At 50.0% G+C, this 16,640-nt stretch overlaps 2 protein-coding genes across 4 annotated transcripts; both read left to right on the top strand.

The window, feature by feature from the left end:
• Positions 1-6,521: 6,521 nt before the first annotated feature.
• TEKT2 (tektin 2) lies at positions 6,522-10,671 on the top strand. Of its 3 annotated transcripts, none has more exons than XM_074376861.1 (10): positions 6,522-6,590; positions 7,359-7,567; positions 7,650-7,775; positions 7,977-8,182; positions 8,700-8,843; positions 8,928-9,042; positions 9,206-9,313; positions 9,440-9,583; positions 9,747-9,826; positions 9,989-10,671. In XM_074376861.1, exons 2-10 carry the CDS (start codon positions 7,412-7,414, stop codon positions 10,200-10,202), a joined length of 1,293 nt encoding a protein of 430 aa, XP_074232962.1. In that variant the 5' UTR covers positions 6,522-6,590; positions 7,359-7,411; the 3' UTR covers positions 10,203-10,671. The 3 variants fall into 3 exon arrangements, with proteins under 3 accessions (XP_074232962.1, XP_074232963.1, XP_045376323.1); XM_074376862.1 differs by having other exon boundaries at positions 9,747-9,830; positions 9,989-10,102; XM_045520367.2 differs by having other exon boundaries at positions 6,523-6,590; positions 7,356-7,567.
• Positions 10,672-10,816: 145 nt separating this feature from the next.
• Positions 10,817-15,733, top strand: ADPRS (ADP-ribosylserine hydrolase). The gene is made up of 6 exons (XM_074376863.1): positions 10,817-11,078; positions 13,040-13,136; positions 13,392-13,599; positions 13,697-13,881; positions 14,218-14,318; positions 14,887-15,733. The coding sequence occupies exons 1-6, from the start codon at positions 10,859-10,861 to the stop codon at positions 15,168-15,170; spliced, it is 1,095 nt and encodes a 364-aa protein (XP_074232964.1). The 5' UTR covers positions 10,817-10,858; the 3' UTR covers positions 15,171-15,733.
• Positions 15,734-16,640: the final 907 nt, after the last annotated feature.

The following is a 16,640-nucleotide window of genomic DNA, read 5'->3' as shown; positions in this document are numbered from 1 at the left end:
ACGGGTAGGAAAAACAGAAACCGAAATGAACTGGGGGAATCTTCACAGGCCTTGAAGTGGATACACAGCTCAGGTGTGCTGTGCAAGAAAGCACTCAATTGAAATTTTGGAAACCAGCTCTCAACTGTTGTAACTATATAATTTCAGGTATATAACTTTTCATTTTATAATTGAAGTTAATAGACAAATCAGAGGTCTCAAAGTTGGCAGGTCAATTTCAGTCTACAAATAACTTTTGTTTGGTATTTAAAATACTTTTTTTAGTTGCTAACATTATTTTTAAAAATCCCTTAAAAAGTGACGTGATTCAGCAGCTTCACTCTTCCTGCAATATCCCTTCACGGCTGCCACCAGGGGGAGCTCGGGAGTGGTTGACCCCTTTGGATGGAGTAGACTCTCCACAGCCCCCACGGCTCATTGCCCAGCCTGCACATTATTTCCTTTGCCATCGCTGGACTCAAAGGAACCCCAGGGTGAGGTGAGGCCTCCAGCCAACCCAGGAATTTCTACAAGGACATATTCCTTACCCGGGGGTAACTCACTACTTTGAAGCAGTCCAGCCTAAGAATCAAAAATGTGTCCCTTCCTGATTTCCATTTACCCTATTTATGTTCTGATGTTCTCCAGGACATCAGAGAATTCAGTCTAATCCCTTCTCGCTGTTATGTATTTTGCATCCCAGTCTTCTCCCATCTACATGTCCCCACACCCTGTGCAACCCTAACAGTACAGTTCGTGTTCTTGAAGGATCTTGTTACTGATGCTGAGGAAGCGCTAGTTACTTTAACTAACATGCTGATGGATTGCGTTTGGTCTTTTTTTAACTATATGTTATCAGTTAAGTTTGACAAATTGAAGAGAATCACTCTAATGTCAGTCTGCCCAGTAACTACACTGCTATAGAAAAGTTCAAAAAAGATCATATTGTTATACTCAAATTCATACGGTTCAGTGGGGGAAATATGTGTAACCGTGATGCTAAGGCCATGCTCTGAAAAATCAGGCTGAAGCACAGATAAGTGTAGCACCAGAAAAGCAAAACGGTTATCTAGGCAGATGGTAATTGGCCTGCGAACAATCCCTTCCGAATCTCCAGTGTGTTGGAACATCAATAAAAGCAGGCTTTGATTTTCAAAAAACATTTTTTTTAAATGCTCTAATCAATTAATAAGACAGCTAAACTGGACAGAACAAGTCACTAATTACATTAGAGCTCAGCTGCTTGAAACTTTTTTCTGAAGAAAAGGATGCTCAGAGCACTACATTTAAGCATGCAGAAATGAGGTGGCAGTCTAAGGTAAAATTCCAAGGTGGTTTGTTTTTGTTTTTTGTTTCCGGAGGGGGGCCATACACCTTGAATTTTAAGTTCTCATGGTTACCATGTTTCAGTCGACTGATCAATTAAAAAATTCCTTGGCTGCTGAGACTTGCATACCTTGCTGTTGCTTTTAGGAAATTAATTAGGTTAATCTGTCAATGCCAGGAAGGGAGGGGATCATTTTTACAACATTTGATAGGATGTTTTTTATCACAAAGGGGACTGGAATCTTTAGTTTCATCTGTAGAGAAAGATGACTGTCTGCCTGTCTTCTGTCACTTTTGTTACTTCTATAATTACCAGTCTATAAAGAGCTTTGCAATGCCTTCATAGAGCAGTACTGTTCTCGTACTTTTCTCTATTAAAATCTTTTCCCTTAAGAATAATGCTTGGGCTCAAATTTTACTTATAATCAAAGCAGACGCATTAGTGGCTTAGGATTTTGAAGCCTTATATAATGTCTGATTCTCAGCTGAAACAAAACACCAATAGGCTTTTTTGCTAACTGACCCAGAAATAGCCCCAAAGTACTTAAAACTGCTAAATATACAATATTACTTTTTTTTAATGCAACATAACTTGCTAAATGGAATTTGTACATTATGTTGCAAAAACTGAAGTCAAAAACAACTTAGGAACCGTTTGGATGCTGCACCAGGCAGGACTTCAGTCACCACCATCATCCAGATGGTTTTCATGTGTATTATATATAAATGTAAAATTAAGTTGTTTAACCATATTATGAGTTTAATTTTTCTGATTTATTTTTGTACTTTTATAAATATTTTAGATTACAAAAGTTTTCCATTGGTGGTATCCCTTTGAATAGTTTTAATATATTAAGTTTTAATATATTAAGAGGTGTATTCAAAACCTTTAATTAAGAAGTATTACTGTTATGTACGTTAAGACCATTTAGATATTAATTTGAAAATCTGCACAAAAGTATATAACACTTTACTTTGAGTGCAGCAAAGCTACTTTTCATTCATTTGAACCGAGAGGCTTTTCTTTCTTACGCAGTAAGAGTGGGCTTGGAAAATAAGAAGGGCAAATCAAGTCGGGAGAAAGTTTGCTTCAGCCTCCAGGGCAAATCATCTGCAGCTGGGTAGTGTAAGCAGCAGCTTCTGCTCTCTGACTAATGTGCTGTTCAACACTGCTTAGCCTCACATATGTCTCAGCCTTGAGAATCAAAACGTGAATTTATTTGGCCTGAGACAAGGGCAAGATCAACAGAAGAGTAAGCTGGAAAAAAAGGCCAGAGTCAAGCACTTTCCTCTGGAGGAAACAAACAAAAATGTCTAAATTAAAGTGAGAGATGTCAATTATTCCCACCCACTCCGTGTTTAAAAAAAAAAAAAAGTGTAATTTCACTCAGGGGTAGGTATGCCCAATTCCTTTGGCAAACAACTCTTATATAAAACCTCAAAATCTTACACTATACCTTTAAGGAGGGTCACTTTGTAAATAGCCAAAGCCAGTCCCAATTTAAAGCAGAAATCTTCTAAGGTGACACTAAATTGTTCTTGCTTGAAAGACACTTTCACAGTCACAGTTCTCATATTTCTAAAATAGCAATTTGCAGAGGGAAGACCAGAGTTTGATTTAATAGTAAACTGTAACATAAGTCTTTGCTGTCATTTGCCATCACGTTAATAAGCTGATTAGGACTTAATTTTAATTATCTGCATATAACAGAAAGAAGGTAAACAAACAAACAAATCTCCAAATTTGTACTTAAGAGGGAAGAAAGGCCGAAATAGCACAGCTCTTAAGATGTTCAGCTTTGCATTTCTGCATATTGGAAGTAACTTGATATTTTAGCACATTTCTAACCAGACAAGGGTGAATAAAGTCATCATTCACCCTCTGAATTGTCTTTGTATCTATTTTTCTTTTAGATTTAAATTTAACTGAAAACAACCTCAAGTCAACACCAAAATAGGAACTACTATTTTGTTAGATTGGCCACTTGAAAGAAAAATAAGGAAAGATAATTTACCTGAAATCTTTACAGATAAAAGGTACTTATCATGGAGAAATTATAACCCAATATTTAATTAGTTTGTAATATCTACAGACATCAAGACACACAGTAGGAAAGCAGGGAGATAAGAGTATTTCAGTAGGAAAGACTTGGGAGATGGAGTACCAAGTAATCCTATGTCTGCCTCTGGACACTGGACGTGTATTCTAAAGGAAGATGCTAAGGCTTCAGAGGGCAGTGCCCAAAGCAGGCTGTGCAATTATATACCTCCAGGAAAGGCAATACAGTTCTAACTTCAGTAGCTAGATGTGGAGATCGATACCAAGATATTATTTTTCACATTAGAATAAGATCAGCTGACCAAGTATTAGCTAAAGCACTTTTAAACATTGTCCTACTTCAACTGAAGGTGTACACTCTAAGGATTTTAATCACTGGAATTGACTAAGTAAGGTAATCTGTGACATTTACTGGGAGGAGAAGGTTGAGAAGAATGAAGAAGATATACATACCATAACACTTCACAGATTTTGAGAGAAAATGGCTTGTTATTGCTAAGGCACTAGGTGTCTCCTTTAGCTAAATCTCAATCACTTAAAAAAGTTATGAGTGGGGAGGGTATAGCTCAGTGGTAGAGTATGTGCTTAGCATCCATGAAGTCCTGGGTTTAATCCCCAGTACCTCCATTAAAAAATAATAATAAATAAATAAATAAACCTAATTAGTCCCCCAAAATTGTTTAAAACAAATAAAAAAATTTTAAAAAGATACGAATAAAAACAGGAAAAAAAGTTATGAGTTCATATCCTTCTGTTTCTTTTTTTTTCACATTTAAAAGAATTTCTTGCTTCATTGTCTACATCTCTGGGATCATTTTTAATCCATGAGAATGCGGAATGGATAGTTAGGTTCTTTAAGTCTGAAGAGAGAGAGCAGCCAACTGAAGAATATTAAAACTAGACACATACCGACTATGGACATTATCTTCCTCTTTATAATGTTCACACGAGAGGTGGCAGCTTCATCTAAGAGCACCATTCCCAGGGTAATGGACATATGAAACAGAGAAACGATGTACATTTCTGCCACGAACTGAGAGAAACTCACTCCATGAATATAATGGGTATGTCCTGTGTGAGGATTGCTTTGAGCATATGGGGCTCCTTTTATATAAGTCCACATTTGACCAGAAGTCATCAAGATCACAAAACACAGAACTAAAATGGCCCATAAATTTTTGCTTAAAATAAATTTCCTATTCCATTTCAATACATACACAATTCCACCAATGAGAGCCAAAGATACCCCTAACTTGAAGGGATAGTAATTATGTGCATGCTCTCTGACTTTGATGTTGACCATCCTTTTCTGGGTTCTCTCAGCTACCCATGCAGACATTTGCTGCACTGTGATACCCCTTTCTTCCAAATGATAAATGTCATCTGGTGTAAATGTCCTTTTAGCAGAAAAGTGGAGGAAACATGGAATTGACATCAACTGGAGCATTTTAAAGATCTCAGGGCTTTCCTCAAAATCCACCATAGCAAAAAATACCTTGTTGCCGAATGCATTGGAGAATTGCCAGGAATTTGCCAAGATCTGAAATTCTTCAGCAGCAGGTTGGCATATTACACATGAGCTAAACTGGAGAGTAGTAAACATCACAATAACAGAGTAGTTTCGTGGTGTTTCTAATACAAAATGACTGAATGTGGCATCATTCATTTTTATCACTCTGTTTTTCTTGGTCCAAGTCATCAGCTGTCTGGTCTTCTCTGCCAGTATCTTCTTCCGTCGGTCAGGTTGTGCAGGAACTGCAAGAGTCGTGAACATCAAGGCCACCACTACAGTCAGAGATACCCGCCAAAGCCACCACCATTCTGCCATATTTGTTTACTTCTTTCTGTTATGTTTCCAAATATCTATGCCAAAATTGGATCATTCCTTCTGGCAATTAACTTGTCAAGGGCCTCTTTTTTTTTAATCTTCTTTAGTCCTAGTAAAAGAGCTTTATCACAAGTTCCCATGCATGTCTGGCTTATGAGCCATGTATTAGAGTTTAGAAAATATTCTGTGGGGGAAAAAAAATGTGATCAAAGAAGTCTGGGAAACATTCCAGCCTCTATATCCTCCACAAGCACCTCAAACTTCTCTAAAGCCAACCTCATCCTCCCCTTGCCTACCAAGCCATAGGTTTTCTGCCTCTCTGCCCTCTGAGAAGGATAACCGCATCCCATCAATCACTGAGGTTCTAAGACTGGGGACTCTTCTTGGATTCCCCTCTTGGCCTCATCCATCAAACCTGAACTTAGCCACTGGGGCAGACTGCCTGGGTTTGTATCCAGGCTCTACCACTTAGTTATGTGACCCCGGGCACGTTCCTCACTTCTCTGTGCCTCAGTTTCCTCGCCTGTAGCACAGTCGTAATAACACCCTCCTCCTAGGATCTTTTTGCACAGCCTTCCGAGGGGGAGCGGGTCGGCACGCTGGGGATAGCATCCCTGCCTTCCTCTTGATGTCTAGCACCACCACTAGAGGCAGTGCGGAGGCGTAACTGGGAGAACGTAGACCAGGGGATCAGACACCTCCGGCTTTTCATCCCTGACAGTCTCTTAATTAACCGACGAAAATGGGGATAATGCCTACTTCACCTATTAGCTGTGTACATTAACTGTTAACATTTCCCAAGGCCTACAATGGTACTAGCGAGGTTGAATTTTTCCCCCTTCCTTTTAAATAAACGGTTGGATTTTGAGCACTACTTCTAATACCTCAGTTAACCTCTCCCAGGGACGTGCCCTCTCCAAATACGATGATCATTCCTTCTATATCGTCAAGCAGATGATGAAATTGTTGGGAAAGACAGGATCAAAGGAATGTGCATAAATAAAGTTAAATATATACACATTTTTGGAACGGTACCTGCTGTGAAATGAGCCTGAGCAAGAGATTAGTTACGCACGGCCGTATTTTTTTTTTTTTTTTTTTTTTTTTTTTTTTGCCCTGTCGATGCGTAACTCTTACCAAAATAAGAAAGTTTAACTTGTAAATGAAGTGAACGCGATATCCTGATGCCCTCCTCCTCCCGCGCCTCCACCAGCAGTCCCAGCCCCGCCGCGGGCCCTTTCCTACCCCGAAGGCGTCTGGCCCCGCCGCAGCCCGGCGGTTGCCAAGCTAAACAGGCGGGCGGTGGAGACCTGCGCGCGGACGGGCGGGTGCCTAGCAACCGGGGGCGCTCAACAGAAGAGAGGGGGAGGCGAGGCGGAAGTGCGGGCCAGCAAGGAGGTGAGGGGACCAGGGGAGGGAGGGGGTCTCATACCCAGGGCCCAGCTCCCTCCCTCTCCCTTCTCTGCGCCGGGGTATTAATTTAAACCAAAGATGATTATCCTAGGAAGGGAAGGGAAGGGAGGGATTCGGCTGGGAACTAGACAAACCCCAGCTCCTCCCACTGGGGCCCCTCACACACCCGCTCTTTCTCCTCCAACAAAGGGCGGAGGGAGGGAATGTAATGACCAGATGGGGAGGGGACCAGGCCGCCCACACCCTACCCCACCCGCAATTCCCTAGTGCCAATTCATAGCCCCTGCGAATATAGCCCGTCCTCTCTGGCTGGAGAACAGGGCTTCTCTTAGATCCCCTGGGGTCCTAGCCCAAAGTTGGAGCAGAGAAAGAAAGTTCCACAAGACTTGGTTGCTGGAAGTAGGGGTGGAAAACTAGATTAAGGGCTATTTTTCCTGCTACCCCTCTCCCTCTGCCACCCCACCAAGCACTTGGCAACACACACACACACACACAGCCCAAGGGACTCCATTATCCCCTTCCACCTGCTCCAGGACCTGTAGTGTCCAGCAGTTTGTGTCTGTGGATGATGGGCGGGCGGGAGGAGACAGTTAATGCCTCACACAAAGTTGAGTGTAGGGGGAGTTATTCCCAAGCTTCCTGCAGAGAGGGGCTTGGAGCAAAATGGGAAGGAGCACATCCTTTGGAGGGGCTTTGAACCAGGAGAGGCTCTCATGAGTGGTCTCCTGCAGCACGGTTTGCTATCTCCAGCAGAGGGGAGTGCCTTGGAACAGGCCTGAGGTCTCTGACCCCTTGGCTCCTGCACCATGGCCACGCTGAGCGTCAAGCCCAGTCAACGCTTCCGGTTGCCAGACTGGCACACCAACAGCTACCTGTTGTCCACCAATGCAGAGCGGCAGCGAGATGCCTCACACCAGATCCGCCAGGAGGCCCGAGTCCTCCGCAACGAGACAAACAACCAGGTTCGGAGTCGGAGCCCAGTGGATGGGAAAGGGATAGCCCCCAACTCCCGACACCCTCTTTATCTGTCTCTGTCTCTTCCAGACCATTTGGGATGAACATGACAATAGGACTCGATTGGCAGAGAGAATTGATACTGTCAACCGATGGAAGGAGATGCTGGATAAGTGTCTGACGGATTTAGATGCTGAGATCGACACCCTGACACAGGCATGGAGCCAGGGCAGGGTGCCAGGAGACTCTGCTGCAAGGACCTCCCCTCCCTCCCCACTTCTGGAACAGGGAAACCTTGATGGGGGTATTTGGTGGCATGTCCATCTGAGTCCCTCAGTGGCCCCTCTGCTAAAGTGGGGATGAAAACTACTTTCCAGCCAATGGCCCCACCAGCCTCCTGTGCCCTTTCTTTTCTAGATGAAAGAGTCAGCAGAGCAAAACCTGCAGGCCAAGAACCTGCCTCTGGATGTGGCAATTGAGTGCCTGACCCTGCGGGACAGTCGGCGTGACATTGATGTGGTGAAGGACCCCGCAGAGGAAGAGCTGCACAAAGAGGTGGAGATCATTGAAGCCACCAAGAAGGCCTTGCAAGAGAAGATCAGCCAGGCCTTTGAGAAGCTCTGGTAAGGGAGAGACGTGTCATTCTCACGTTCACCGGCCCTTGAAGTCTGTATCTTGATGTGGAATGCATGTACCGTGGATAACGAGTCACTGGCTCTCAGGCTACCTTCTGCCCCTGCTGCCCGTGGCAGAAACCACTCACTAATTGGAACACCTTTTCTACCTCCTGGACATGGTCTCAGAATACTTTTCATGACCCTGCTCTAGGCAGCCATTGTCAATTGACTGGGAGCACAAAGAAGGAAGCCCATTTGCCACCACCCCTGACTTGCTGGGAGTGTAAGCCTTCTGAGTATAGCCACATGCGTGTGCCCCATGGGATGTACAAGCACTTGGGTGCCAAAATTTTGTCTGTGGGAGCTCATCCAGCTGTGTCCGTCTTTGTTTCAGCTGCAGCAGTAGCTCCATTGTCACCCCAGCCTTCCCATCCCCATCACTCGTTGTCCCTTCAGTGCAATGCGGGCTGCATTCCAGGGCCTTGGAGAGATGGTTCCTGGATCGAGTCTGTTCCTTCCCCAGCCTCCTACAGGAAGTCCGACAGCAGCTCAACTCTGACCATCGGGGCAAAATGGAGACATTGGACATTGACAAAGGCTGCCTCTCTCTCAACCTGAAATCTCCAAACATCTCCCTGAAGATTAATCCCACAATTGTCCCCAGTGGGTAAGAAGAGTGTTTCACTCATTCTTTCTTCCTCCCCGCAGAAGCCATACTCTTAATGACCCCAGTATTTCCTGCCACCTGCAGCTCTTCCACACTCCAGCAGTGGGATGACTTCAGTCAGTTCAACAAGAACCGGGCAGAAGCTGAGATGAAAGGAGCCGTAGAGCTGAGGGAGGCCATCGCCCTAACTATTGCTGAGGTGACTGAACACTCCCCCTACCCCGATCTTCCCAGGCTAAGGGATGGCCCCAGCATGCACTCAAGTCCTTATCAGCCATGTGGCACCCCCCCCACCTGATCCACATCCTCAGATGGCCAGAGCTCATACCCTCCCCTTGCCCATCCTACTTTCTGTCCTTCAGACCAACAACGAACTTGAAGCCCAGAGAGTTGCAACGGAATTTGCCTTCAGGAAGCGGCTGCGGGAGATGGAGAAAGTGTACAGTGAGCTCAAGTGGCAAGAAAAGAATGTGAGCCGTCTCCATTTGGTCTCCTGGGGCCTGGGCTTCCTGTGCTGGGATGAGGAGCCTGGTCCCGGCCAGGAAGCCCTGGGGACTGGGTACACCAGGTGGAGACCAGTCACTCTGTCCCTGCAGACCTTGGAGGAGATCGCAGAGCTGCAGGAGGACATCCGGCACCTGGAGGAGGATCTGCGCAGAAAGTTACTGAACCTGAAGCTATGCCACACCCGGCTAGAGACCAGGACCTACCGTCCCAATGTGGAACTCTGCCGGGACCAGGTGTGCGGGCATCCCAGTGGAGCACTGAGCCTCTGCTAAGGTTTCCTCGGGATGCCTCACTCCCTGATGGAGCAGGGGTGCTGGTGTGGGGCAGTGCCCAGGCCCGTGGGCAGAAGGAGAGTGTGCCTGACCTGGGACTCCCAACTTGCCCCTCTGCCTCTAGGCACAGTACGGCCTCACTGACGAGGTTCACCAGTTAGAGACCACCATTGCCGCCCTGAAGCAGAAGCTGGCGCAAGCGCAGTAGGTTTGGAGAGTGGGCAGGATGGGTGGGGAGACGCCTCCCACCACTGGGGTCTCTTGCTGCCTGTTGGCTTCCCCGCTGTCTTCCTGGCTCAAGGCAGGTGAGCTCGGCCCTGACCTCCCAGCCTTACGCCAGGGTGGTGGGATATTAATTCTCTCCAGGGATGCTCTGGACGCCCTGTACAAGCATCTGGCCCGGCTGCAGGCTGACATTGCCTGCAAGGCCAACTCCATGCTGTTGGACACTAAGTGCATGGACACCCGTCGGAAGCTGACTGTGCCTGCTGAGAAGTTTGTGCCGGAGGTGGACACTTTCACCCGCACCACAAACCGCACCCTGAGTCCACTCAAAACCTGCCAACTGGAGCTAACCTAGGGAGGGGGCTGAGGGAGGAGGGGAAGGCTGGTGGGAAATGAGAGAGGGAGAGGGGCTGAGGGGATGAATCTAATAAAGGTCGGGGTTCTCAGTCCAGAGGTTCTCTGCTACCCTTGCATGCAGTCAGCAGGGAGAGGGCTCTTGGCCCTCTGCTCTTGGAGGAGCAAAGATGAGGAACATCACCCCTCAAGCTCTATGTTCCAAATCCCATGCCTTCCCTTCTCTCTCCTCAGGGAGCCCCTCTCTGGGCTAGGCCAGTACCCCTGGGCTCTAGCGGCGTGACCTCTAACCAATTCTGTTTCTTGCCCACTTTTTTGATGCCTAGGGGAGGCGCAGAGGGGTCTGGGGTGAACGTGGGAGGACTGAGGTGCCAGGGCACAGAGCGACACATCATTAAGGCAGGCCGCGGAGGGCAGTGACCTGAAGGTCTTGGAGAACCATTAGTGGCCGTCCCTCACAGCTGTGACACCGTTTACAGGTGGGGGATATGCGGGCTAAAAACAAGCCAAACCCAATCGCACCTGGGCTGCGGGACCGCCCCTAGTCACCCGCGCGGCAGCTGCGACTCCGGGCCGCGGGGCGGCGCTGTGGGGCCGGCTGAGAGGCGCCGTGGGGCGCACGCCGGCCACACCGGAAGTGGCGGCGGGTCCGCGCGGATGGCGGCGGCGGCGGCGGCGGCAATGACCGCGGCGGCCTGCGGAGGGGCTGGGGCAGCCCGCTCCCTCTCGCGCTTCCGAGGCTGCCTGGCGGGCGCTCTGCTCGGGGACTGCGTGGGCGCCATCTACGAAGCGCGCGACACCGTCGACCTGACGTCAGTCCTGCGTCAAGTCCAGGACCTGGAGCCGGACCCCGGCTCGCCCGCCAGTGCGGGGACAGGTGGGCGGGGCCGGGTGCACAAGGGCACTGGAGGGGGCTGGGGCCCCACGAGGGACTCGGGGAGGGAGGGGACCGCAGCCGAGAGGGGCCAGATCTGCACGACCAGCGGGCACCTCGGACTCAGCTTATCTAAATCCGAGCCCGGTCTTCACACCTCTCGCCCCGAAGGTTCGCCAGCTCGGAGCGTGGCCACACTATCCTCCCAGCCGTGCAAGCCACGCCTAGATTTCGCCTAGTGCCGTACTTAACATCTCTGTAGATTTTACCGGTATCACCTGGTTCTCCTGAATCATCGCGCCACGCAGCTGGGAGTGCGCTTCTCAAAACATAGCTCTGATCGCGGCCTTCGCCGCATGAATCTGCAGGGATTTTCCATTACCCTTAGGACACAGCCAAACTCCTAAACGTGCTCTCCGTGGACGGCCCTCGCCTGCGTCTCCAGTTTCATCTTACAGCACCGTCGGCCGTGCTTTCTGCGCTGAGATTGCTCTCGCATCATGCCTCCCTAACCCAGGCCTTCACATGTGCTGCCGCCCCTTTGCCTGAAAAGCTCTTTCCCGTCCGCTTCTCCCTCCCCTTGTTCGGGCAACACATCACCCAGATCTCACCTCAGTATCACAGCTGAGGTCAAGCATGTAGAATAGTAAGGAAAAGGAGCCATATTCAGAACCCTGTAGGAGGAAAAGGAGCTAGAGAAGGAAACCGCTGGGTAAGAGGAGAATCAGGGGAGATGGGTGTCAACAAAACTCAAGAAATTAAAGATGAAGACACTGGTTACTGGCGTGGGGCTACAGAGAGGCCAAGTAGGGGGAGGTCTAGAATTAGAAAAGTATTTTCAGTAGGTTGAAGCCTGGAAGTTAGATTTCAGTGGGTTTAGGAAGAAGTGGAAAAGGAGAAAATAGAGTATGGTTTGGAATGAAGGGAAGGAGAGAGATGAACTGTGGTTGAGGTGAAGACAAGATGGAGGAACAGTTTACAATTTCATTTTCAGTCTGATGTTAAGACAAGGGGAAAACAGTTTAGGTTGAGGTTTTAGGACAGTTTGAGTGCAAGGGCAGAAAACCCAACTCAGAATGGCCTGAGTAAAAAGAGAATGCATTGGCTGATGTCACTGAGAAATCCAGCGGTAGATCTTGCTTTTAAGCAGAGCTAAATCAAGCCGTCTCCTCAAGACTCAGTTCCTCTCCTTGTTCAGATCTGCATTCTTCTGGAGGAACTTCACTCTGTCAGACTCTTCCCATGAGGAGGCCCCCAGCAGCTCTCAGCTCAGTAACTCCAGCAGAGGAAGTTTCTCTTTGCAGTAGCCCCAGCAGAGGTCTCCGATTGAGTCTCACTGGCCTGGCTCAGGTCACCCATCCATTCCTGAACCAGGGAATGGGGTATGCTGTTTGGCTAGACTAGAGGTGGAGCTGACTCCATGCCCTAATCACCTGGACTGGGAATGGGAGCGAAGTGGTTCCCTGGGGAAGAGCAGAGTGCAGGGACCAAGCGAAGGGAGAACAGGTGAGACAGGAGAGGAGAAAAAGGAAGGGCAAGGGCCCAGGGAACTGGGCTGGGGGTGGACTGCAGGAGAGACTCAGTCCCTTTGAGGGGAGACTGGAGAGTACAGCCTTGGATAAGGTCCTGTTAGCCTCTCTTCCCAGTGAAGTAGGGGGTGGGGACCTCCTGAGAGTGAAAAGGGAGGGGAAGGTGGGCCGAAAGTAGATCTGTCAAGACTGGAGGTGGAGTGATAGCAGAAGGGAGTGGAAGGTTTTCCTACAGAAATCAGCAGGATGTGGTGACTGACTCACAATAAAAAACTGCTGAAAATCCCAAGGCTTAGAGCCCAGGAACCTGGATGGGAATGAGAGGCTGACTTAAGGCCTTCTAGAAGTAGTAGATAAAAGGAATGAGCAGAAAGCCAAAGCTACCACCTTCAAGCCCTAAAGCTTGATCTCCGGTCCCCCGCCCTGTCCCTGCAGAAGCGTTGTGCTACACAGATGACACAGCCATGGCCAGGGCGCTGGTGCAGTCCCTGCTGGCCAAGGAGGCCTTCGACGAGGTGGACATGGCTCACAGGTGAGGGGCGTGGTCCTGGAGTGAGGCAGACCAGGTGGGCAGAGTTACTGCACCCCTTGACCAGAGCAGTGATTTCTGTTCATGCCGGGTCCCACACCCTCGGCAGGACACTCTCTAGGGCTGCTGCAGCTTTCCAAGCCAGAAGCGACAGTGTCGCTGGCACAGGGTCCTTCAGTCCCCAGACCAGCCGGGTTCTTCCCTCCCAACCCTGACAGGCATCTTTTAAAGTCTGTCTTATCCCCTTCTCTCCCCTAGGTTCGCTCAGGAGTACAGGAAAGACCCTGACCGAGGTTATGGTGCTGGAGTGATCACTGTCTTCAAGAAGCTCCTGAGCCCCAAGTGCCGTGATGTCTTTGAGCCTGCCCGGGCCCAGTTTAATGGGAAAGGCTCCTATGGCAACGGGGGCGCCATGCGGGTGGCTGGCATCTCCCTGGCCTATAGCAGCGTCCAAGATGTGCAGAAGGTAGTCCGGGCAGGCTGGCTTCTGGGCGCTTCCCTCCCTCCCTTTGCAGCTTGGGTTTGGTGACAGCAGGTCTTTGCCTCCATTGCCTTTGCCCTAGTTTGCCCGGCTCTCGGCCCAGCTGACACATGCCTCCTCCCTGGGTTACAACGGTGCCATCCTGCAGGCCCTGGCTGTGCACCTGGCTTTGCAGGGTGAGTCGTCCAGTGATCACTTCCTTGAACAACTCCTGGGCCACATGGAAGAGCTGGAGAGTGATGCCCAGTCCGTGTCGGATGCCAGGGAGTGAGTATGTGGGATGGAGGCAGGCTGGAAGGGTGTTCGTGAGTGTGCATGCTGGAGGGGTGACATTGTCTCAAGCTGAAGCCTTCCTTCTGTAATTGCAGACCCCAAGGAGGGGTGGGAAGAAGCCCTTGGCCTTGGCTGTGCTTCAGGGCTCTCTGGGTCCCAAAGAACAAAACAGCTGGCTCACACCTAGGCCTTCCCACTACTTGCCAGGCACCTGTCCCTGGTGTTTGCCTGCTCACATCCCGCCTCGCCCTGCCTCACAGCCTTTCCTCCTGCCTTCCATCTCCTCCCTGCCGGCTCTGACTTCCCTGAAATCTCACCCCTGACGCACAGGTTGGGCATGGAGGAGCGTCCATACTCCAGCCGACTGAAGAAGATTGGAGAGCTTCTAGAGCAGGACTCAGTGACCAGAGAGGAGGTGGTGTCCGAGCTGGGTGGGTAGCACCCCCTCCATCATCATTCAGGGTCAGACTTAGGCTCAGGGGTGGGAGGGCTGCCTGGAGTCGCACTTTCGCCAGAGCTGCCTTGACACCAGAGCCGTGATCTATAGGGTCCTTGGCAGGCTGTGAGCATAGCACCTTCTTGCTCAAAGGCCACGGCACCACTCAGCCTTATGGATCAAGGTCCCCAGAAATTGCAGCTGACTGCTAGTTTTTACAGCTAATGGTGATAACTGATGTTTATTTATACAGCACTTTTACTGTGTTCTGGGCACTATGCAGAATGCTTTACCTGTATGGTCTCATTTCACCCTCATACCAGCCCTGTGAGAGTTCCTAACTGTATTCACTCTTGCACAAGCAATTGAACCCAAGATACAGGAATCACACAGCAAGTAGGTAGCAGAGCCAGGATTTGAACGCAGGCAGTCTAACCCCAGAGCCTGTGATCTTAATCACAGCCTAACTTGAAGCTGAGAGTGGCAAGGGGTGGGAAGCCCCTTGGGGCACAGTTGGGGTGGGTGGTGGGTGGTCAAGACCCCATAGTCTGACTTCCCCACAGGGAACGGCATTGCTGCCTTTGACTCTGTGCCCACCGCCATCTACTGCTTCCTGCGCTGCATGGAGCCTGATCCTGAGATCCCCTCAGCCTTCAATAGCCTCCAGAGGACTCTCATCTATTCCATCTCACTTGGTGGGGACACGGACACCATTGCCACCATGGCTGGGGCCATTGCTGGCGCCTACTATGGGATGGAACAGGTGCCAGAGAGCTGGCAGCAAAGCTGTGAGGGCTACGAGGAGACAGACATCTTGGCCCAGAGCCTGCACCGGGTCTTCCAGTAGAGTCTGTGAGGCCACAGCTACTGGGGATCCGCCAGGTCCAGCAGGACAACTTACAGCCCAGATTGGAGACTCTGGGCTTCCTCAGGCTTGGCTCCTGCCTGGGTCTTCCTGCAGTGTGGGCGGAGTGCACCACTGGGACTCAGGTCCCTTTTGGGGAGGTCACTGGAACAGCAGGAGAGGGACCAGTGCCTCCTGGCACTGGGTTCCTGGCTCCTGCAGAGCCTCGGGCGTTCCTGGGGCCTCAGTCAGACCTGAGGGACCAGGGGAGGTTTTATTTTGGAGGGGTACTTGTGGCGTTTTCCTTTATTATCTAGGATATGGGATTTGGGGAGGTGGAAGTGGTCTGCAGTAGCATCATTTCTTCTTGTTGAGATTTAGCCAATTTGCCAGGAAGCCTGTCTTTGACTGGGTGGGGCCCTCGAGCACAGAGTTTGTATGGATCGAGGAGATGGGCACACGAATCTAGCTGATCTAGATACACACCTGGCCCTTGGCTGTCATGGGTCTTGTTAACAGCTTCCAGAGGAAATCACAGAGCAATAAACAGTCTTTGGTAAATCCCACCACTGTTTCCTGTGTTTCTCCTCTGCCCTGAATGGATTCTTCCCCGTCTTCTGTGCCTAGTGCTTCTCTGTCTGGGCCTCACTCCTGGGAGCTAGGGACCCAGGGTGGTAAGCTGCTGGGTTGTGGAGGCAAATTGCTCCAGTTCTTCCAGCCAGCTGTGTTGTTCGGGCAGGAAGGACAGAGCGGGCATGGTCTGGTGCTTTTCCCTGTTGGAGGTCGCTCAGAGTGGCTCAGGCAGTGAGTGGGAGGAAAAAGCCAGATTCTCCGACGCTCAGAGCCTGACTTCTCCATCCATTGTTCCCCAGGTAGGGCCCAGGCCCATGGGCCAAGAACCGGAGCCCTGTAGGAGGCTGCAGAGGGCACCTTCTATCACCGGACTGCCGACCTCTGGTCGAAGAGGGTGCATCATCTCAGGTGAAGGCTGTGCCTCAGTCTACCTCTCGGGCCCCAATCAAAGGCCTTGGCCTGCATACCATCCGTTTTGAAGAAAGGAAAGTTGAAACGGAGGACGCTTCCCCTCAAACTTGAGGAATATTCTAGTCCCAGTAGAGACGCACGCTCAGCTCTGCAGCTAGCCTGAGGTTTCAGGACTGTTGGGCCTGCTTTCAGCCAGGGTGGGGTTCTTCCAGGCTGGGGCAAACCACAGGACTTTTCAGGGCATGGACTGGCCTCAGGTCTGCCGTCCCCACCCCCAGAGGCAGGGACAGATCCCTCGTTGCCTAGTGTGGTGAGCTGTGGGGCAGGAGCTCTCTCCCAGAACAGCTCCCCCTGCCCTGCCTTCGGCCCTGGGCCTGGCACTAACACCGCCCACAGGAGCAGATTCCTCATTTCATTCATAATTTGTATCAGATGTTGAAACTTGGCCCGTGGGCTCCTGAGCCTGCTGTCATGCTCCACTACCCCTGA

The sequence above is a fragment of the Camelus bactrianus genome, chromosome 13 (genome assembly GCF_048773025.1).
Source record: "Camelus bactrianus isolate YW-2024 breed Bactrian camel chromosome 13, ASM4877302v1, whole genome shotgun sequence".
Lineage (NCBI taxonomy): Eukaryota > Metazoa > Chordata > Mammalia > Artiodactyla > Camelidae > Camelus > Camelus bactrianus.
This window is presented reverse-complemented; position numbering and strand designations above follow the sequence as displayed.

Coding starts and splice junctions, on each gene's coding strand:
- ADPRS (XM_074376863.1), top strand. CDS start 10,859: ATGGCGGCGGCGGCGGCGGCGGCAATGACCGCGGCGGCCTGCGGAGGG. Junction 13,882..14,217: donor TCCGTGTCGGATGCCAGGGA/GTGAGTATGTGG, acceptor CCTGACGCACAG/GTTGGGCATGGAGGAGCGTC. Junction 14,319..14,886: donor GGAGGTGGTGTCCGAGCTGG/GTGGGTAGCACC, acceptor ACTTCCCCACAG/GGAACGGCATTGCTGCCTTT.
- TEKT2 (XM_074376861.1), top strand. CDS start 7,412: ATGGCCACGCTGAGCGTCAAGCCCAGTCAACGCTTCCGGTTGCCAGAC. Junction 9,314..9,439: donor TCAAGTGGCAAGAAAAGAAT/GTGAGCCGTCTC, acceptor CTGTCCCTGCAG/ACCTTGGAGGAGATCGCAGA. Junction 9,584..9,746: donor TGGAACTCTGCCGGGACCAG/GTGTGCGGGCAT, acceptor CTCTGCCTCTAG/GCACAGTACGGCCTCACTGA.